General features: G+C 42.8%; 1 protein-coding gene across 1 annotated transcript in view; it reads left to right on the top strand.

Annotated features, from left to right (window-relative positions):
- Positions 1–59: 59 nt before the first annotated feature.
- The window catches only part of NUP214 (nucleoporin 214), a 39710-nt gene continuing 17937 nt past the window's right edge, over positions 60–21832 (top strand). Inside the window, exons 1-24 of the mRNA XM_042879377.1 lie at positions 60–717; positions 2319–2514; positions 3095–3246; positions 3730–3934; positions 4538–4608; positions 4943–5006; positions 5719–5822; positions 6010–6116; positions 6506–6572; positions 7186–7309; positions 8680–8841; positions 9914–10361; positions 11726–11901; positions 12504–12595; positions 13186–13275; positions 13619–13768; positions 13996–14154; positions 15953–16056; positions 16593–16775; positions 17244–17329; positions 17412–17495; positions 17833–18078; positions 18767–18928; positions 19377–19485. Of these exons, the coding sequence (XP_042735311.1) occupies positions 676–717; positions 2319–2514; positions 3095–3246; positions 3730–3934; positions 4538–4608; positions 4943–5006; positions 5719–5822; positions 6010–6116; positions 6506–6572; positions 7186–7309; positions 8680–8841; positions 9914–10361; positions 11726–11901; positions 12504–12595; positions 13186–13275; positions 13619–13768; positions 13996–14154; positions 15953–16056; positions 16593–16775; positions 17244–17329; positions 17412–17495; positions 17833–18078; positions 18767–18928; positions 19377–19485 (3383 nt within the window). The 5' untranslated portion in view covers positions 60–675. The remainder of the gene's footprint in view (positions 718–2318; positions 2515–3094; positions 3247–3729; positions 3935–4537; positions 4609–4942; positions 5007–5718; positions 5823–6009; positions 6117–6505; positions 6573–7185; positions 7310–8679; positions 8842–9913; positions 10362–11725; positions 11902–12503; positions 12596–13185; positions 13276–13618; positions 13769–13995; positions 14155–15952; positions 16057–16592; positions 16776–17243; positions 17330–17411; positions 17496–17832; positions 18079–18766; positions 18929–19376; positions 19486–21832) is intronic.

Below are 21832 nucleotides of genomic sequence, written 5' to 3'. Positions count from 1 at the left end.
TGTGTTTAGTTCAGTTTTTCAGTTTGGTCCAAATGATTGGTTGCAGATTAGCTGAGCTGTTTTCCATGTTGGTTAATATAAACCCCTCCAGCACATCCTAGAGATGGGTTTGGGCTGATTTTTATCACTAAGAACTGACCCAGTGCCTCTGAGTTCATGTTGCGAAATACAGAGGGCACCTCCTGAAAGCCAGCCTGACCTTCTGTAAAGAAAACAGGTGGCAGTGCTTGTTCCAATGAGTGTTTATGGAGAGCAGACACGTGCAGCTCTTTCCCTGTGAGATTACTTTTTCATCCTCTCTGCTCTTAAAGCAATTGCCTGAGGTTATCTGATGTGGGTTATCAAAATGGAGAGCGGTTCTTCCTGGGGCAGCAAAGCCAACCGGCGCTGTGCTGTAGGAGAAGCAGCCGAGGCATTCCCCAGCTTCGTGACGCAAGGAATAAAGGCTTTATTAAATAGCGCGGGCGGGCTCAGCGCCAACATCGGCATATACTGTGCCCGCTGGAGGACTGCGGGGCACTTCCGGTCGCCACCGACCATAGAGAGGCTGTGTCTAGAGCGGCCCCGACGGAAGCGGAAGTGAGCGCAACGTCGCGCGGGGCTCCTCGGTGGTGTGCGGAGTTCCGCGATTGTGCGCTGTTGTGAGGGCGGGTCCGCGGCTGCGGCACCGCCACCATGGGGGAGGACGGGGACTTGGTCCCCGAGCGGGAGATGAAGGTGGGTTCGGCTCTGAGGGGGTGGCAGACCGGCGGGCTCGGGCTTTTGTACTCGGGGGTCGACTCCGGCCGCGAGGAGGGTGACAGAGCGCTGTAGGGCTGTGAGGGCCCTTAGCGGAGCGCAGTTCTGGCGGTTTGGTGTGGGCTGTGAGGGTGGTAGGCCGGGGGGACTTGGTCACCGGGGCCTAACAGGCTGGGGAGGGGGCTGTGTGTGGTTCGTGGCGTTGGGGGGTTGTTGGGGAACCCCTGCACGGTTTGGGATGTGTTTGAGTGCTTCTCGGCAGCGTCTGGATAAGGCTGTGGAGTGGAAGAGGGATGGATCGGCTCGGGGCGCAGTGGAGAGGTGTACTAGTAAAGTTGAAGTATGTGGGGAGGCTTTAGGCTCCATATGTTTTCTTGAAACACTGGGAGAGCTGGAGGGAGGGGTGTAAGGAGCTCACCTGGGCAGAGGAGTGATACATTTTGGAGCCCTTCTGGCTGTGAGACTTGTATGGGGGAGCACATGCTTGAGAGAACAGCAGACCTGAGCAGGTGTGGTTGTTTACCTGGTGTAGGTTTACCTGGTTGTTACCTGGTGTTGGGAACCTGCTTTGGCAGGGGGGGTTGGACTCGATGATCTCTGGAGGTCCCTTCCAACCCTGACAATTCTGTGATTCTGTGTTTGCTGTCTGTTGGAGTCTTGTTGCGTGCTGCCAGCCAGGCCCACCCGTGTGGTTCCAGTGCGTTGCTGTGAGGCTGTGTGAGCAGAACAAGGCTGTCAGCACACGTTCCTCCAGCCCTCTGAGTCTCTGTGCAGCTGCTTTCTGCACAGATACTTTCAAAACCAAAGATTTGGGTTGTTTGTTTTGCAGAAGATTCTGAGTTCCTGCAGCTTCCTCAGATTGCAGAAATGCAATTTTTCTGTGCTTTGGCGAAATGAAATAAGAATCACGTGCTTGGTTTGAGTTAACGATGTTAAGTACAGTGCTGTGGTCAGTGGTTAGAGAAGAGATGCTCATACTTGATGTGAGCACAGTTTTGCATTAGTAATAGTGCAGGTACTGTTTCTAAAGCCATGTTTTTACAGTTGTATTTCTCACCTTCTCTTTTCTATTTTTTTCTCACCTTCTCTTCTTTTTCTCCTTTTACATAAAGACAGCATAAGTTATGAGATGAGTGAGTTCACAAAATAAGTCTGTACTGAGTAATTGCTGGTGGGTGGAAGGAAGAACTGTTTCTGTTCTGTGTATGATAAACTACAGTAGCTAGCAAAGATGAGCTAAGTAGTTGTGTGTTTTGTAACTTTTAGGCAACAAGGTTTTTTGTTCCTTTCTCTTCTCCCTGTTTCAGGTATGTTTCTGAGAGGAGTTAAATGTCTGAGACAGATTCAGCTCCTACAAGTTTTGTGAAAGCAGGCTGCTGTGTAGAAGAGAGCTTCAACCAGTGCTTCCAATAACAGCAAAGCTGTGATCTCAGTTTTTTTTCTTTTGTAGGCAGAACAGAAAATGTGATAGGATGTTCAGCAATAGCATGAATATGGGAGAGACTTTTCAGCTGAAACAGAAGTAAACCATTTATGTTTACTAGCATACATAAAGCTACTTTTGAACTCTCTTCCAACAGGATTTTCAGTTCAGAGCTCTGAAGAAGGTCCGCATCTTTGATCCTCCTGATGATCTTCCCAAAGAGCGGTGCAGCCTCCTTGTAGTGTCGAACAAATACGGCCTGGTCTTTGCTGGTGGAGGAAGCAGCCTGCAGATCTTTCACACTAGAGATCTTCTCATGCAGAATCAGCTTGGAGAAGATCCCAATAGCATTGGTAAGACGCATTCATATGTCGTGGTCTTTGCATGTGCTGTTAGAAACCTGTCTCTAACCATGAAACTACGTGTATATCTGAGATGTTTGTGACAGGAGAGAGGGCAGGGTTCTCGTCCCAAATAGGCTTGGACTTGGACTGTCCTACAAGAGAGGAAGTGATGGCTTTCTGCCACCTCACTACCTAAGTGCATTTAATGGCAAAAAAAACTTGTTGGCAATAAAAACTGCTTGGTTTTCATTCTCATGTTGTCATTGGTAACGGTGCTACTTGAAGTGTCCCTGTGTATGTACCACAAGTAAAACCTGGAAAGTGTCCACTTATTTTCCCTCCATGTTACTGAAGAATGAAGATGCCATTTTCTCTTAGAAGAAATTTGAGACTTTTAAGACTATATTGCTAGTGATGAAGGGCTTTGCTTTCACTCAGTGAATTTTTCTACATCCATTCTGATAGCTACTGTTTATAATGCTGTATGCTTAATGACTTTTGCATAAACTTCTAACTTCATTTTTTTTAAAATTTTTGCTGTTTAAATCCATACACTTCATCCTCTCCTCCTCATCTTTTGTCTTTTAAGTGGAGAATGTCCAGAGTACCTCAGTTCCCATGAAGTTTCCAGTGCAGCACTTGGCTCTCAGCTGTGATAATCTCACCTTGTCTGTCTGTATGATGTCCAGTGACATTGGTTCCTTCATTGGCTTTTTTGATGTCCGCACACTCTTTAATCAGGTAAGCTGTACACACACACAGAGTGTTTTGTTTTACTTCCCTAAACTACATCAGAGGGATTGTCATGCCTTGAGCGGTGTTTTCTGCCCCTGTGGGAGGTATCTTGTAAGGAAGTTTTTTATTAAACTCAAAATCTGCTTCTTAGCATTATAGAATGGTTTGGGTTAGGAGGGATGTTAAAAATCATCTAGTTCCAACCTTACACTAGAGCAGGCTCCTCAGGGCCCCATCAGCTTGGCCTTGAACACTTCAAGGCGCATCCAACACTTCTCTTGTCAACCTGTTCCATTGCCTTACCAACCTCTAGGTAAATAATTTCCTCCTAATATCTGATCTAAATCTACCCTCTTCAGTTTAAAGCCTCACTTATTTCTGTCAGCTGTTAATTTATAGGTAGGCCAAAACTGGTTTGGATTATGACTTGATGAGAAATGTGTTTTGAGCTCAGCATGGACTGTCTCAAACGTTTTCCTTTCCTAAAAGGCAAAACAGCAGAAGCGTATGTTTGCTTATCACAAGCTGGCCAAGGACTCAGGAAGTGCAGCAATGGTCAATGACCTGAAGTGGAACCCTGCTAGTCCCACCATGGTGGCTGTCTGTCTGTCCGATGGCAGCATCTCTGTCCTGCAGGTCACAGACTCTGTGAAAGTGTATGCCACATTGCCTCCCTCGGTCGCTGTTACCTCTGGTGAGTTTGGGGTAAGGTGATGTTGGATAATTAAGGAGAGAAGGGGAAACACAAGTGGAAGAAGACAAGCTTTGTGTCTCAGGAAGAAGGTTCTTAAAGAATTAAAATAGATCATGAACAGAAGGGTTTAAACTCCCTAAGGCTATGAAAAAACCTGCTAATATAATCACACTGATAATTACCCCTGACTGTATTCCTCTCTCCCAAATTTAGCACAATTGGTGCATCTTTCTGACTGCTCTAATATAATTCTTAGGGCTCTGGCTGTGATTTTAACTTGTCCCCATATATTTGTGTCAACTGAAGTGTATGTTTGAAACGTAACTGGATATATTCCACTATAGGGCAATATAAAGCTGTACAGAGGGACATGGGAGTGAAGTTCAAACTTGTTTGCAGCTCAGTGTGAGGATTAAGAATTTCAGCTCTTCTGTCAGTCTGTAATCTAAAAGGCAAGACTGTGATATTCACAGGAGTTGTATTCAGATTCAAAGGGTTTTGCAGAGGGAAAAAAAAAAGCAGCTTTAATTTATTGGTCCTGCTTTATGGGACCTTGTAACTCTACACTTCCTTAATGCTGATGAAGCTCTCTTTTCTGTTTAGTGTGTTGGAGCCCAAAGGGAAAACAACTGGCTGTGGGGAGGCAAAATGGCACTGTGGTGCAGTATCTGCCTGTAAGTATTGTTGCCATTAAGACACCTGCTTGCTAGTTTGCAATGTGCTTTAATTTTTTTTGCATTTCAGTTACAGAATTTGAGTTGGGTGGCGTGTAGTGAGCCATGCCCAAGCACTTCAGCACTATGAAAGTATCTTAGACCAGTGCTGGGTTTAGTTTAAGGTGTGCACCTGCCACTTAAATGTAGTGACTTCATCGTGGCATGTGATGAGTGTTAACAAGAGAGCGAGTCACTACAAAACAATTCTTTGCAGTTTCTCCAAAGCTTACAGTTTACTTGGTTTGGTGTTTGTTTTTTTTTTCTTAGTACTTAAAAGGATTTTTATTTGCAGAATCTGCAAGAGAAGAAAGTAATCCCTTATCCTCCCTTTTATCAGGCAGACAATCCTGTTAAAGGTAAATCTTTCTGTTTATTTTTAACTTGCTTCCTCCTTTAAAATATTTCTACTCGTTCATCCACTGTTATTGTTAGTTGCATCCTGTAGCCTGCTTACATAATAACAGTATCATTTTTTTAATCATTTGGGAGAAGAATTACATGTTTTACCCCTGGATCACATAGAAAAACTAACTGTAGGCCAGAGTGTTGATCTGTTTCTAAAATGTTGTAAATACACATGTGAAATATTAGTTTTGTGCTCACTGATGTGATAATACTGTGACAGCAATCTGCCTTCAACACAGAGATTTCTGGATATTAATCCACTGTATTTCTTGGTGTGGGCTTCATCTCTTCATTATGATTCTGTTACTGCTTTGACATTTGATTGTTCAGAAAGCAGAAACCTTCCATTTGGGTGTGCCAGACTGTCATCCATTTTTAGAAACACTTGGTGCTGTTTGGCCTGTGTTGTCATCAGGCAAATCAAACATTTGCTTTGGTTTTGTATTTGGAACTTCTGGGAAATAAATAGTTTTCCTGCTAGTATGACTGATGCTGTGCAGACAGATTGTTACAGTTCTTCATCTTTGTAGTTTAGCAGTTAGGGATTCCTTATCTGCTAGCAGTGTCACATTACTTGTGTGTTTTGTGCACAGTTAAAATTGCCCTACAAGGAAGTATTTTGAAGTGTATCTGACTTGAGGTATTTGTTTCCTTCTCTTTTAGTTTTGGATGTGCTGTGGATTGGCACATATGTCTTTGCTATTGTGTATGCAGCTGCTGATGGGACACTGGAAACGCCTCCAGAAGTGGTTGTAGCACTGTTGCCTGTGAGTTACCAACAAGTCACAGCTGCAGAGAAGTTTCTTGCTTGTTCTTTATTGGTTTATGACAGTGGCAACCTGCTTTTATTGTGGATGTCATTTGGAATTTGAGTTTACTGTACCTCAGTGAAGTCATATTTATGTTATTAATTTCTGCTAATTGGGCAGTAAATTATTAATGTTGGTCTTACAGAAAAAGGAAGAGAAGCGACCAGAAAAGTTTGTGAATTTCATGGAACCTTGTTATGGAAGCTGTGCTGAAAGGCAACATCATTACTACCTCAACTATGTTGAGGAATGGTGGGTTGTGAGAATCATGGCAAAGCTTTGCCCTTGTGCATGTCTGAGTAGTCTGTGCTTCTTGTAGTATTTCTCCCTTCTGTAAACTGTGTAAGACCTGAACATGAGCCAAATGAAATTGCCACTTTGAAAATGCTGTATGAAAGCATGGCTAGTTTCTCCTTTGTTTTCATGACAATGTACGCTGACTAATTTTAAAGGAAAAAAAGGCAAACATTGTACAGAGATGGAGCCAATGGTGTTTCCTTCGTCTTGGGAGGAATAGTCTGCTTCATACTGTTGTAACTTCTTTGTTAATTATGAATTTGGATAGATGATAATGATTTGCAGGGCTAAACCTTGCATGGATTGTCACACGTGTCATAACCTACTGGTGTCCATCCTTACAGGGATCTAATTCTGGCAGCTTCGGCCGCTTCCACAGAAGTCAGCATTCTTGCCAGGCAAGGAGATCAGGTAAGGCTTTTCTTCCTGCTGCATTTATGTATATGTACCTCCTTTTTCTTGAAAATCTAAGCAAGTAAAACTTCTGTAAGTTAGATAGTTGCAACATGACAGCATGGTATGCTTTTAAAAAGCAAACCAAAAAGACAAACACCAAAACCAAGCAAACAAAATCCAAAGCATTCAGGTCGTGCAAAAGATGAAGATAAATGTAAGCCTTAGAAGAAGAGATCTGAATGACACAAAGGATAAACAGAAAGACTGTACGTTGTGAACCAAGTACCACAAATCTATTTTTCATGATTTACTTAGTCTAAAAATGTGGTCAAATTCACTGTAATAAAAAGTGACTCATGGTCATCAGTTGAAGTAGAACATGAAGTGCGTCTGCCCTTGAGTCTGAGTTCAGATCTGACATACGGTGCTGTGGAAGAAACAACAGCCAGTTCTGTGAAGGACTCTGGTACTTCTGTTTATTTATCTGACAAGTTCAGGTAGATGCTCTCCAGACTTTTTGCAGTCTGATCTTTTAGTTGTGCTAGACTAATGTATTGAAGAAGGCTGAACAGAGGAAAATAGCCAGAATAATAATTTAGGTGTTGGTTTTTGTTTTGTTTTTTTTCAGAACTGGGAATCATGGATTTTGGAGGACTCCAGCAGAGCAGAACTTCCTGTGACAGATAAAAGTGATGATACTTTGCCTGTTGGTGTTGCTGTAGACTACACCAATAACATGCCTATCCCGATCAGTAAGTCTTGTTAGTCTTCTAAAGTAGCCCAATAGTAGCAGTGTATGAGATATTCTTGAGAAGCAGTCCAGTGCTTTAGGGGCCTGGCAGATTATTCTGAAAGTGGGACTGACACATTAATCAGTCCTACAGTTTTATAGCAAGTCCACAGCACACCTACATGTCTGTAAGGATTCAAATATTAGATACAGTTCTTCCTGAAAGCTTGCAGCAGGCTGGGATGCTGTAGTAACAGCTTTGGAAGGGAAAGCATCTCATTTAGGTTTGCATTTCACAGAACTGGGGTAATAATGAGCTTAAGAGTCATATTCTGTTAGGAATTTCACACTGCCTGTGTGGTTTTCATGATGCTTGTAGCTTCTGTCATTTTGCAGAACTTTTTATTGAGTATGTTTGCAGTGGTCTAAAGGGAAAATAAAGGATTGGTTACAAAGCCAGAAAAAGCAAGGATCATTGAGGTGATTTTGTAGGTTTTAATTCTTCGTTAAAGCACAGGGCCTGTGCTAACTGAACCCTGCTGTGCTTTGCATCTACCTGGTTACATTGCTGGTGCACCTCCTGTGCTGCCTGGAGGCTCTTCAAAGCACATTGTCAGAGGCTGAAGTGGAAGATACATCTGAGCTATTGTGCTGTACCTCAGTGAATTCTGAAAGCTCTCTCTTGCAACTAAGAGACATTAAAATATAGATGCCTTCAGGCAGAGTGGAAGGTAGTGTAGTTGTGTTCCTGAAGAGCACAGGAGGGTGCCGATTAACTGGGAACTGCAACAGCCTTTACCTGAATGACAACCTACAGTAGGGAATTGAGGTCAAGCTTTAATGCAGAATTGAATTTGAAGCATTTTCTGTGTTAACCTATACATTTACTGGCTTAAGGAATCTGTCTGAGCAGCCTCGTTAAGCCCACATTTTGCTGCCTCAGAGTTTCAATAAAGGTTTTTGGAGAAGCTTTTTGATAACTCTGTTCTCACTGAGTGTAGTCAGTTCATTTTTGACCACACATCATTTGACTTTACAGTTTTGCAGCAAGTTTGGATCAGAAAGGAAGTATAATTGTCCTGGAACACACTTCCATGTGGAGTTTTCCCTTCCCCAGCCAGAACCAGTATTAGAGGCATGTGGCCTTTCACTGCACCAACCAATAAAAAAAATGCTAATATTTAAATGAATTTCTTTTTGTTCTATATTTGCTCTTTTTTATATTGAGTGGAGTTTAATCTTCATAGAAAATACTTCAGCAATAGTTTGGGGCCTTTAACTGTGCTGAGCATACTTGAAGTGAAGCAGGCTCTAGCTCAAGGTGGTGCCGATGAGAGTAGGAACAGGAGGAGAAACCTTGGTTGCTGGGCTTATGTATCTGGTCCCTGGCAGGTGATGAGAAGACCCTTCCTCCAGCACCAGTTCTCATCTTGCTCTCTACGGATGGTGTGCTGTGCCCATTTTACATGATCAATCAAAATCCAGGGGTCAGATCGCTTCTTGTGACCCCGGAGCCATTGCCAACAGCAGGGGAGAGAGCACCGAAATCACCAGGTGAGTGCTGCAGTGGGTTAAGGAAAGACTGGCATTTGTGGATCTTTGTTGTCTTCGTCTGTGAGTTTGTTGTTCAGATAGACATGCAGTCACAGGAAACATTGTTTTTATTTGTAATGATAGTGGGAGCAGCTCTTGGGTGTTCTGTGCTCACCAGTCAGTTCTCCATCTCATGTACATCCAGATGAAATAATGTAGTCCTGTTCATCCAAGGGGTCTCAGGCAGTTTTCAGACAGTGCATTTAAACCTCTCTATGCAGTCAGCCTTTGGGGAATAGGGCCAGGGCAATTCTAGGAGGCCTTTTGCCCACTGGAACTGCAGCAGTGACTGCAGGCTCCACCTGGGGACGAGGATCAAATGCTGTGCAGACCTAGAGCAGGGTCGATATGCTTCCCAGGGGTGATGGTTTTCCTCTCTGTGTGCTTATTGTGGCCTCCCATGGCAAAACCAGCATGTTTGGCTGCAGAGAGAGCTTACTTAAGTTACAGCTTTCTTCAGCACTGTGAAAACAGTGTCAGGAGATGAAAAGCAGTAGTTTTATCTGACTGTATATTGAGTACCATATACAATGTGAAGTTGACAGTTTCTTATTCTAGGGTAGACAGGTTAGTTGGTTGTTCTGCTCCTCTGTATGTGTGCAGTAATAATTGCAAAGCCACCATTTTCTTTCCTGCATTTGCTTCTCGTTCTCCAAACAGAATGCATCTGTTTGGCAACCTGCCTCTCTGCAGTGCTGGCTGTCTTTCGTGCTGACAGCCTTTTTTATGTGAGATGGCAGGAACATCATCAAAAGCAATGGAGAAACGTGAAACCTCTTCACTGGGAACTCCAGGCAATATTAACCTAGTTAGATGCAAGTAAACTGCAGTATTGATCACGGCTTGGGCTTTGTGCACTCATTTGCTGGAGGTGAGGACTAGAAGCCCTCTCCCCTCCTCACTTTTCTTCACTGTTCTGTCTGCCTAGTGAATGAGGTTGTACCTAACTGTTCCATTAAATAGTATTTGGCCTTGCAGTACCTTCTGCCATTAGTGCAACCAAATGAGACTCTACCTATTTCTGTTTCTGCAGGTAGCACTGTCTCGGCTCCAACTACTCCACCAACTTCTTTAAAGCCTGATGCAGTACCAGCTGTTTCTCCTGCCCCAAGTCAGCCTTCTGCAGGCGATGGAGCAGCTGCATTTTCCTTTATTCCTTCAAATGCAAAGGTGCCTGGCTCTACAGACAGTGAACTTCCACTTTACCCCTTTGCCACTGATACCTCCAAGGAAGTCCTGGCTCCAAGTCTGACAGGAGCAGCAACATTCTCTTTCTCCTCTGCTTCTCCTAAGGCATCCATAACACCTGCTCCTTCTGTGGGCACCACTGCAGCCACAGCCACCTCCTTCTCCTTTGGATCCATGAACTTGAAACCATCTGCAGAAAGTTCACCTGGGCTGCCACACTCCACAGCTCCTGCTGCACAGAAGTCTTCTTTTGCCCCTTCGGCTTCTTCAGTTAAAGTGAATCTCAGTGAGAAGTAAGTATAAAGATGCTGCAGTGCAGTGGCTGGATAGTTGTTAAAACAGTCCAGGTGCGGACAATGTGTGGTGGTTCTGGAACATCACACAATGGTTTTTGGCTTTTTGCCCTGACAGCTGTTCTCCATACTCCCAAAAAAGCTTTGAGGAGGCTCCTCTTATCTAAGACTGTCTTGGCTGTGAGAAGCCTCAGTGCTTTTCATGCTAGAGATGATGTTCATGGGCAGATTGTTAGTTGGGGAAGATGCCAGAGTCCTAGCTTTCTCATGTCTTTAGTTTGTTGGCATGATATGAAACAATAATTCCATGCTGTGGTTTGAGATAAGGCGTGTTAAAGACTCTTGGGAAACACTGGGACTTGAAAACTTTTGTAGCTGTTTTAGTGTAGTGGTGGTAGCACAAGTTTCTTTCACTGTGAAGGTTTCTTATCTCCAACCTGAAGAGTAATTTGCAGAGCTGGAGGAGTGTGTATCCATAGGTGATAAATTTCTTTTCCACTGTGTTGGATGGAGGAGATGCCATTACAACATGGTTTTTAACTGCATGCTTGCTCAGTGGACATAGGGTCTGAAATCTTCAAAGCCTGTTCGTGCTGAGCCATTCATGGCAGCTGAAGGAGAGCTGGTACTGTTTATGAACTAGGCCAAATAGATTTGAATGATGCATGTTCTTGGATTTCATGTACTCATTCTTCCCTCCAACTCCTGAGGCTAGCTCCCATTTTCAGAAGGAGAGATTTGAAACAGAGCTGTGTTAATTGGAGTTGCTTTCCATGGAGAGCAATTTTTGCATAAATGTTTTTCAGGAATTTTCTGGCCATTCAAATGATTATTTTGTAATTAGAATAATCTTTGCCACACTGAGATCTGTTGGTGGCTCTTAGGGCTTTTTGAATTTCATATTTTGTGTATAAAGCAAATGATATGCTTGTGAATTGGCTGAATATTCAACTTTGCTGCCTTGAGGGCCCAAGTTTGAAGATGAATGGAAGTTCATATTTTCTTGCAGAGTTTCTCTTTGAGCTTTGTTGTAAGGCTGGTACTGAGGAGTGGCTCAGATTTGCTATAGTTGGTGCTTTTGTGCAAAATGAAGAGGTACATTTTGAAACAGGGTAGAACTGTCATTTGGTTTTTCTTCTCTGGGGGTCTATGATAGCAGAATTTATGGTTCCAGATAGTCCAAAATATCCCTGATGGTACCTTTCCACCATTTCCAAAAGCTACACGTGAAATTTTGGGTCTGGAGCTTAAGTCATTGCTGATTCCAGAGGTTGGTTGTTTGTTAGAGCTTAATGGTTTCTTTTAGATGGAGTGAAGCAGCTTGGAGCAGTTCAGAACTCAAACCGCTCTGCTTTCTTCTGCAGGTTCACTGCTGTAGACACCTCATCTCCGGCTACCAGCAGCGGTCCTACCAGTTCCACCATGTTTTCATTCTCAACCACTTCAAAAACTGTTTCTGGAGGTCCTCTGAGTCAGCCCATGACTCTCTCAGCCTCTCCCACCACACCACTGAAGACTTCAACCCCGGCACCTGCTGCAAGTAGGTTGCACCACTGATGTGTAACTGTTGCTTTGACTCCTGCAGCAGTTGTCCTGATCTGCACACTGTAATGCTGCCGTGGACTTAATATTGAAAGTGTGAAGTTTTTCCACTTCTGTCGTTTGTTCCTCACAGAAACAACTTTCTGCATTGAGATAACATGTTCAGTTTTTTTTAAACTTATCCAGAAGTTCTGATGCTTTCAGTGCTCTCTGACACTGCTATGATTACAGAGTATTTCTGGGCAGTCATGCAAATCTTGACTCTGTTTTGCAAATGGAGTGTCCAGAGTTCAAGATGTTGAGAAGTGAGTTTAAATTAGATGATGTTCATTTGTTAACAGAATAATATTCCTCTGAAATATTGCGTGACTGGGGGTCTTGGGATCCTTCAGGGATGGAATGTTAATGGAGAGTAGGGCTGTTGCTATTAACAGAGAAATTGAAGGCAATAAAACTGCACCTAAAGATGTTTTCTGTTTTTTCAGAGGTGCCCATTGCTGTTGGATTTGACATTGGTGATTGTAGTTGTCTAATCACAACCTGTTTTCTCATGCTCAGTATAGACTAATAAATTACTGTTCCTCTGTTCTTAAATTCCAGTGGCGCGTCCTGCTCAAAACGTGCCTGCAGCTTCTTTACTCCAGAAGACAGCCAAAATCACCCCTTCTGCAACAAAACCAGGCTCTACTCCGGTAATGAGAACTTGAGTGGATTCTTAGTGGGTGAATGCTTTCATAGCCCTTGAATTGCTTTGAGTTCCTTAGACTAATTGAATAACCTTAGGTCAAAGAACTGGCTTGCTTTAGACATGACATAAATAAAAATTGCAAGTCAGTGGGACCACAGCTGTGTTCCTTGCATGACTTTTGAAAAGCAAAACTTCACAGTATATTGCCATGATCAGAGTTGTAGAAACTGATTCTTACTGTTGTTATGGAAACGAGCAATTAACAGCTCTTCCAGCCAATCAGCTGCCAAGAGTTGCTTTGATGATATCTTGAGACCCCAATTCTAGATAACAAAATCAAAATGTAATACAGAGCAGCTCATAAAGGTTTCCTTTGCTTTCACAAAGCTTTAGCCACCTGTCTGCAGTACTATTTTGAACATGCATGTGCCTTTATATTAGGATGGAACAAATGGTTATGATGATGGCAGCTGTCTTCCCAGTGACCAGTGTCTGGAGTTCTAACAGCAGCCTTTTTAATATTCAAAGCTCCCTCCTGCTAGTACTGCATACTTAATATTGTGTGTGGGGTTGTTTGTTTGTTTATTTCTCCAGGGCAAATCAGCACTCTCCAGCACTGCTTTAGACAAACCTGCCCACCAGTGGAAGGATTCAGACCCTGTCATAGCAGGAATCAGAGAGGAGGTGAGGTTTGTTGTTTTTTTTTTCGAAGCAATTTTCTTTATTTTAGAAGCTGAAGCATTTATTTTCAGCTTGCAAGCATTTTGATGATGTCTTTCAGTAGTTCAGGAACCAGAATGGAAGATTTTTCAGAAGGTGATAATGCTGTTTGTTTGTCTTGTTCAGTCATCTTTAATTTCAATCCCTGTGCTGGAAAAGTTGGGTATTCTTTCCTATTACTTTGCAAGAAGAATTTCTTGGTTTGATTGTGAAGTGAGACGTGTTGGTGGTTTTGTAGAAACATCTGTGACTTTTGTTCCAGACCGTGCTGTTGGTTTGGGGCTGCATTTACTTCTTTACTTTGCAGATTGCACATTTTCAAAAGGAAATGGAGGAGCTGAAGGCCAGGACTTCCAAAGCCTGTTTCCAAGTGGGTACTCCAGAGGAAATGAAAATGTTGCGAACTGAGTCAGATGATCTCCACACCTTCCTCTTGGAAATTAAAGAAACAACCGAGGTGAGAAGTGTGACTGAGTATCTTCAAGCTGTTTAACTCCTCAGAAATGACTGTTGTCACCTGATGTTTCCACTTAACCTGCTAGGTTGAACAGATGTAGATTGAACCTCTTAAGCATGCAACATATGCATTTGCTCTTTGAGATGAACATTTGCAGAAGCTTTCGTCTAAGAGATGGCAGTGGAAAAATGTTGCTTATACCCTTATCCCATCTGTTCTATTTGCAGTCACTGCATGGAGATATTAGTACTCTGAAAACAACCTTGCTGGAAGGATTTGCAGGGGTAGAAGAGGCCAGAGAGCAGAATGAGCGGAATCGTAGCTTGGGGTATTTGCACTTACTTTATAAGAAACCTTTGGATCCCAAGAGTGAAGCTCAACTTCAGGTATGAAGCATGAGTAACCAGCTTAAAATCTACAGCTTTAAATATGATAAGTGGGACTTGTGTGTGCAGGTTGCCAGTGGTTTTGTTCTGCCCTCAGTATTGGCTGCTTCCACGCAATGTGGTGTAAGTGTGATTAGTTTTGTTTCCCCAAGTTTGCAGTGCATGCAGTTAGCAGTGATGAGTCAAAATTTCTGCACTCTCTGTTACAGTTCTGGTGATGAGAACACTAGTTAACCCTAAGAAAAATAGAGTGAATGTGCCCTGCAAATATACACTTTTGTGCACTGATAAATTCCTCTCAAGAGGTTTGACTGGCAGGCTGAAGGCATAACTGAGTGTCATCTTTGTTGCAATGGCTATCAAGAACGTGAATTCAGACAGTGCTAGGAGGAATCAGCTGATCCAGAGTAACTTTTTTAGGTCTCATCTCTAATTTTCACCTGGATTGGTGGATTGATTCACAGTCTGAATTTTATGCTTTCTTTGATGTCTTGTATTTCTCTGTGAAAAGGTTACACTTGTGACTTCAGAGAGATGATAACCTTGAAATGCATATTTCACTGATGCTGAAAGGATCATGTGAAATGAATCACAAGAGTGGGAGAGAAGTGGATTGGTGTGTAAGAGAGAGCCTTCAGAAAGTTGACCTGGAAGTTTGCTAGAAGGGCAGCTTTACTGAGTTTTTGTTCAGTTTGCATCACCCTTGTTCACCTGGACGAACACTTGGTTGGCTTCTCATACTAGTTTTTAATGAAGCTTTAAAAAAAAACCCAAACAACCCAGAGGATTTTGTGATGTCCAGGCATATTGATTGGCTGCTCAGCACTGACACTGTGTCAACACATAATGCATGTAATTGCAAGAGAGGAAATGAGCGCCTTGTTATGTGTAACACAGAGCTTGCGGTAGTGCTGGGTTTGGTTTCAGGTTGGCTTTGATACGTTAGAATTTCATGCTGTATCTTGAAAACCTTTGCAGTGGAATCCTTGCCAAACAACGTTACTTGGCTGGTTCATCACTGTGCTTCAGTGAACATTCTCTTGAGATGAGCTGAAACGAAATGCGGTTTTCGTTTCCATTTTATGAAATGCAAATTAAAGGGGTGTTCATGCTGAGGCAGGTTGGAGGGATGACAGCTATGAGACAGAAAGCTGGTTTTGGTTAGGAGCAGGTCTTGCAGCGAGAGGTATCTGACTGCATTATGCCTGTTTTGCAACCGTGTGGTTGTGGAGAAATCACTTAATTCTTTGTGCCTTGTATTTTTTTTCATTTCCAACCTATAAAAATCAAGTTAATTCTTTTCATGAACGTGGGAGCTGCAAGTGTTCATGAATGCTTTTGTGAATCGTGGTCTGTGAATGCTGATATTCCAGAGCCATGTGAAGAGCCTGTAAGGATTCCATCACCTGTAACTGTTAGACATCTCAGCTTTGTGAAGTGGAAGCAAATGACTCATCTTCTGGAAATGAAGCTTGAAATAAGATTTGTTTTGTACGATGCCTGATGTTTGTACCACCTTTTCTGAAAAGACCTGGCAGTGTTTTGCAGACCTTACAGAAAGTCTTATTTATAGTTCAGAGCTAGGATAAAATGGCCAGGCAAACTCTGTGCATACTGCACAGATTAATAACTAGAATTTCTGCCTTGCATTCTATCTAACTGGTCAAATTTTCCGGGCAAAAAAATATGGGTAGGTGTCAGATGGCTTGGACTGACTGAACCCAAAGGATCTTCAGCTTCTTTTACTGAAACAGAAGGTTCTGAAGTCAATTAAAATCTGATTTATTTTGCATGGCAGGAAATTCGACGCTTGCACCAGTACGTCAAGTTTGCTGTTCAGGATGTGAATGATGTTTTGGATTTGGAATGGGATCGGCACCTGGAACAGGAGAGGAAGCAGAAGTGAGTAACAACCTGGAATACAGAACTGTGAGGATCTTATCAGTGACTCAGTCACTGCCCCTCATCAATAGACAAAACCCTTTTTCTGTTTAACAATACGGTCTTTTTTTGTGGGGTTTATGAATAAAGTTCAGCTAAGACATGTGAGAGGAGAACTGTAGGTTCACATTACTTGGCTGTGGAACTTTGTTACATGCTTGCTACATCCCCTTGCCTGGCAAAATAGTGCTCCTAATAGAAAAACCTGTAAAACAAGCTGTGTAGGGACTAAATGCATCCATTGGTGGGAACTAATGAAACCTTTGTAACAAATGAAATACATTCTAGTACATGAGCTAAGCAAATAAATGTACTGCATGCCCAGAGGAGGAATGTGCATTTGAGACAAACAGAATTGCCTTTGTGTTTAAATCAATGTGTGTTTGATGGAGTAGAACTAGCAGGAACACCAAACCACTGTTGTTATATGTATGCCTGCTTGTGGACAGGTATGTTAGAACCGTTTTGATCTGTGTTTCTTGGTCTGATGTCTTAAGGCGTCTGATTGTTCCTGAAAGAGAGACTCTGTTTAACACCCTTGCTAATAACCGGGAAATAATCAATCAGCAGAAGAAGAGGCTAAATCAGTTGGTGAACAGCCTACAGCAGCTCCGACTGTATAATCAGACATCTCAGTGGAGTGTTCCCAGTGATACATCTTCTTTTAGCAGTGCTCAGAGGTATGTGAAATGCAGGTTTCTGAGTGGTGCTGCCACTGTTTTCTTGCTCCCAGCAGTGTATAAGTGTGTGTCCTCCAAGGAATGATGTTTTGTGGTGTGGTGTGTGAGAGCAGTGCATCCTAGAAATAACGCAAAACTATGCCCAGGTAATACAGAAGCTCACTGTATTTCTGTGATGCACTGTTTGATGCTTGTCACAAATTTCCCTTGAAAGTTATACTTTTATAATAGCATAATCAGGATATTTGAACCTCTGGGCAGAGGTACTGCTGTTTCTGTCTGAATTCAGGGGAAGAAGTGAATGACCCTTAGAAATTTCCAAAGTAAATCGAGATATGTACATATAAGTAGCACAGTATCTAGAGGAGCCAGCTGTTCTTCCAGATAAGTTAGTAGTTCTAGTGATTCATTTTGGTCTCGTTTTGTTCTTCACTTGGTTGATTTATGTTTAATTGTTCTGCATGTCAGTTTTGATAGTGACCTTGAAAGCCTGCGCAGTGCCTTGATGAAAACTACCTTGGAATCACGTGCCAAACCCCCACCTAAAGTACCTGGTAATGTATTCTTTCTTCCTGGTATTCATGTATAAATGTTAATACTTTGGTATAGATTTAATAACTCTCTTCTGTTTTCCAGCTAAATTATCCCCTGTGAAGCTGACACAATTGAGGAATTTTCTAGCCAAGAGGAAGACTCCACCAGTTAGGTCTACAGCTCCAGGTAAAGCTTTAGCTATGTTAAAAGTCCAGAACGCTTTGTAGGAGGATGAGTTACCTCCTGTGGGAACCAATGCTGAAATTAGCTTAGGGCAGCTTCTCACAGCCTCTGCCCTTTCTTAACCCTGACTGCTCCCTCATCTACCCTCAGTAAGAATTTACTTCAGTTACAATCTTACCGAAAGTTGTGTTTCTTGGCAGTTCAGAAGTCATATCCTAGCAGTGTAGGATTAAAGCAAGCCAGGAGGAGGGCATCCTAAAATAGGATGGATGTCTTAGCTGTTAGGCTGAATGGTTCTCTCACCTTAGCATACAGCTGTCTTTTGTTTCTGTTGTTGTAGCAAGTTTGTCCCGATCTGCCTTCCTGTCCACAAGATATTATGAAGACTTGGATGAAGTTAGTTCAACATCCTCAGTTTCACAGTCCCTGGAGAATGAGGATCTGCAGGCAGCAGACCAGGAAGAGGAGGCTGCTCCCATCCAAGTCCCTCGTCATGCCCCTGTGGTCCGCACTCCATCTGTCCAGCCTGGTTTGGTGGCTCAGCCTCCATCCTTTGGGAAACAGCACCCCTCCTTGGGTACTCTGTGTGAGTTGTTTTGCACTGTTTCTGCTGTTCTGCGTGTCTTCCTGTCAGGGTCTTTAACCACTGTATCAAATCCTGGAGAAATGAGACTGCAGCAAAGAGATTTACAATGCCAAGTTCCCAGAAGCAGCTAGCAGAGTGGCATTGTAATCTTGTCAACACACTAAAGTACCTAAATGCAGTAAAGGACCTTGACTTACTGTCTGCATTTTGACAGCTTGTTACTTATAGATCATACGGGCCATAGGTGGCACTGTCTTCCTTTAGTAATTTGCCTTATTTCTTAAAATGCTGCCCCTCAAAAACAGAAGGCTGAAGTACTTCTGCAGTTGGTCAGTGTGCACAAGGTTAGGATTTCTGAGCCCAGAAACTGTAAGAACTACATTTGTGTATGCTCAGATTTCCTTGTCTGCAGTCAGAGAACTTCAGCACCTTAAAATGAAAAATAAACTGTCAGAAGAAGTGACTGCAACAACAAACTGAAAGTCATCTGATGCACTGAAATGACAACTACTGCAATTTACATGCTGAATTCATTGAGTCACTCAAACTGGCTGTGCTAGAAAAGTGTTGACTGTCTTATCAGATGGAAGCTGTGTAATCGTAGGAAATGTAGTTTGCGAAGGCTTTCAGGTTTTCCTGATTTGAAAAGATACAGTGAACTGTAATATTTTTTTTGTTTGCTGTTTAGTGCCTACATCTTCGAACAGAATCATCCCACAAGGGGCAGACAGCACAATGCTTGCAACAAAGACTGTGAAACATGGGGCCCCTGCTCCCACCGTCACTGTTCCTGCACCACAGGCAGCTGCTGCGGCAGCTCTGCGGAGGCAGATGGCCACCCAGTCCTCAGGTAAAAGGATGGCTGATTGCTCGAGTCACCCTCCAGCATTTGAATGTGAATTTCACAGGGATTCAGCACTCTTAAAGGAAAGGACTGTTGCAGTGCAACACGTCTCTGTGTGTTGTGCTTCTGAGCTATCCAGCGGTCTTTGTCTTCCTTTTTCCTGTAAGCTGCTGGTATAAGATGCCTGAGAAACTCCCACATCACCTTTCTTTGTACCCTGTGTGATCTGTGCGGTGGCAGGAAAACCAATGACTTAGGAGACCCTGGCACAGGTGAAGAATTGATTTGTTGGTGTCCTTTGTGAAGGCTGAGACGGCCAACCATCTGGGCCAGATGTGCCACATACCTTCTAGAAATTTACATAGATTTCTTCTGGACTTACTCAGAGACACCATATTGACTGCAGTGTTTATTATGGGGAAGGTATTTACCACATTTCTTATTTTTCTTAAAGCTGTGAGTACCTCCTTGACTGAATCAACTCTGAAGAATGTTCCCCAGGTGGTGAATGTACGAGAACTCAAGACTGGTGCGTTGACTCCAGCTGTCTCTACAGTAATAGGGTGAGTAATAGGTCTCCCTGTTTTCATGGTAGCCTTCACCAGTGCTTGCAGTAGGGCACATCTGCCAGAGTAGAGCAGTAGTCTGACTTAATGTAGAGTGGTGATTGTTTGGAAATGAGTCTTGAGTTTGTGGAATGAATGGAAAAAGTATTTTCTTTCCAGATCAGGACAAGCTGTTAGTAAGTCCCTGAATGAACAAACAGGACCAATGTCACCATCCTCCATTTATCTGTGAGATGTGTCTTAATTCATTCTCTCCTGCAGAAATCTAGTGGGTTTATTGTGAACATTTGGATCTGAGATTTCCAGTCACTAATACTGAATAATGACTGAAGGGCTGGGTGTTGATCACTGTGAAAGAGTACAGAGCTGTAAAGCTGTCATCCTCATAGGGAAACTTATCAAGGTTGGCTTCTGGTATTTAACCTTGAATTTAAAATTTCTTCTGAGTTAGCTGTAACTCTTGGCTTTCCTACTCTCTGCTGCCTAGAGACAACAACCAGCTCAGCTCATTCCAGAGATTTCTGTCTTATCACCAGGCTCTGTCACCAGCTGCAGAACTAGTCCCTTTCCCTCTGTTGATAATGACCTTGAAACTGTATTTGCTTGATGTTCCTACAAATGCTTAAGACCAAGATAATGTGTGGTCATTTCTGGGGTGGGGAGGGAAGGGCATTACTGAAAGGTCTGGGCAAAGTTGAGGTTACTGCATTTGTCATGGTGCCAAGGCATTAAAAACAGGACAAATCACCATGTACTCCTCATTGTAAGTCCTCATGGAGCTGCGTATTCTTTATCCAGATAACTGTGGACAACACGTGCAGCTCTTGAGACAATTTCTGTTACATTATTTCTGATTTTCATACTTGTGTGTATACTCTTCATTGTCCAAGAAGAAAGTAAAATACCTTTGGTGTAGCTTTTCAAAAAGGGAGCAGTCTTACGCTGATGGAGCTCAGCTACATTGAAAGCTAACACAGGAATTCTTCTGCATTTTAAGTGGGGAAAAAGTGTGGGAGCTTTTTACTGATGTATTTTCTTCTAAGTGTGGTAAAACCAACAGCTCTGCTTGGGAAATTCTGCCAAAAGTAGCATTGACTGGAAAGAGTTCTTCACCTGCTGTAAGTGGGTTGTCTGTAAAATGGATTTAAGGAGATGTCCCATCTTCATCAAATCAGTAATAAAAACTGCAAAGAGTGCTGGCAATGCATAGACCAAGACACAAGTTAGTGATGCATATCTGAGATTGGTGTTCACTTGGGCTGTAGCTGAAGACACGTTTTACTTTGAAATACTTCTAGATTGGCAGAATAGAGCATAGGGCTTGTTGTCTTGAAGGCTTTTTACAGTCTTATTTTGGAGTCATAAAACACTAACAATTCTACCTGACTGAGCCTGCCATTCAGATTGAGCACTAAAGTAAAGAGCATTCACTGAGCAAAAGTGAGCTGGTTGTCACCAGCTGTGCAGTGCCCTGTGTCTAGGTGTGGTGGTGGTGGTTCCAGCCCAGTTATTCGTATTCAGTTTTCAGACTGAAATCAAAACCAGCCTTTTCGTTGTCAGAGGGTCTCAGGATCGAGTTGACTTGTGACCTTTCTTGGAAAAAGGGCCCGCCATATCTTGAGTATCACAGACTTTGCATTTCCTTCTTTGTCCAGGGTTTGTGTGAACCTGATGTAAGTTGTTGCCTGAGTGTGTCCCTGCCTTTGGCATATCTAGCAGGAAGGTTCTGTGAGCAGCATGCAGCTGATCAGTGCATGTTGGGAGTGCTCATGCTTTAACTTCTAATGCTCAGATTCTCTTGCTGTCTCGAGTTTGCAGCATTGGCCCCTTCTGTACTACAGAGATTGCTTATTGTGTTAGGGAATACCTGGCCTATGTTGAGATGGAAAGACTCCACTAGGGTAAGAGACTTAAGAGGATGCAATTAAGTGTTGAATTCGTTATGCTGCTGATGGCTTCTGGCACTAACCATTAAAGCTGGTGAGCCTCTTACTTGAGATGCCAAAACTAGATGCCTGTTCTCAAGCTATAGTGATTAGGTGTATTTATGGCTCACAGCACATGGGATGCTTCACCTTGGAAGTAGCTGTCATTCTGCAGTAGTTGTCTGTAGGCACTATGTGCAGTTTATTTCATGGTCAAAATTCCAAATCTATTTTGGAGAATATAGGTTTAATTATTTCTGTAGCTTTGGCTCCTAGCTCAGCATTTCTGAGGGTTGCATGTACTTACATGTACTTGTCTGGGCTCTGCACTATAAAGGAAGCCTTTTACTTTTGTTATCCACCAGGCATAAAATTGTAATCCCCTTACCTGCTGATATTTTCTCCAGCTCCTTGTAAAG

This window comes from Lagopus leucura, unplaced genomic scaffold, assembly GCF_019238085.1.
Source record: "Lagopus leucura isolate 7727_CA_CO unplaced genomic scaffold, USGS_WTPT01 Super-Scaffold_100022, whole genome shotgun sequence".
Classification (NCBI taxonomy): Eukaryota; Metazoa; Chordata; class Aves; order Galliformes; family Phasianidae; genus Lagopus; species Lagopus leucura.
Note: the sequence above shows the minus strand (reverse complement) of the source record. Positions and strands in the feature narration are given on the sequence as shown.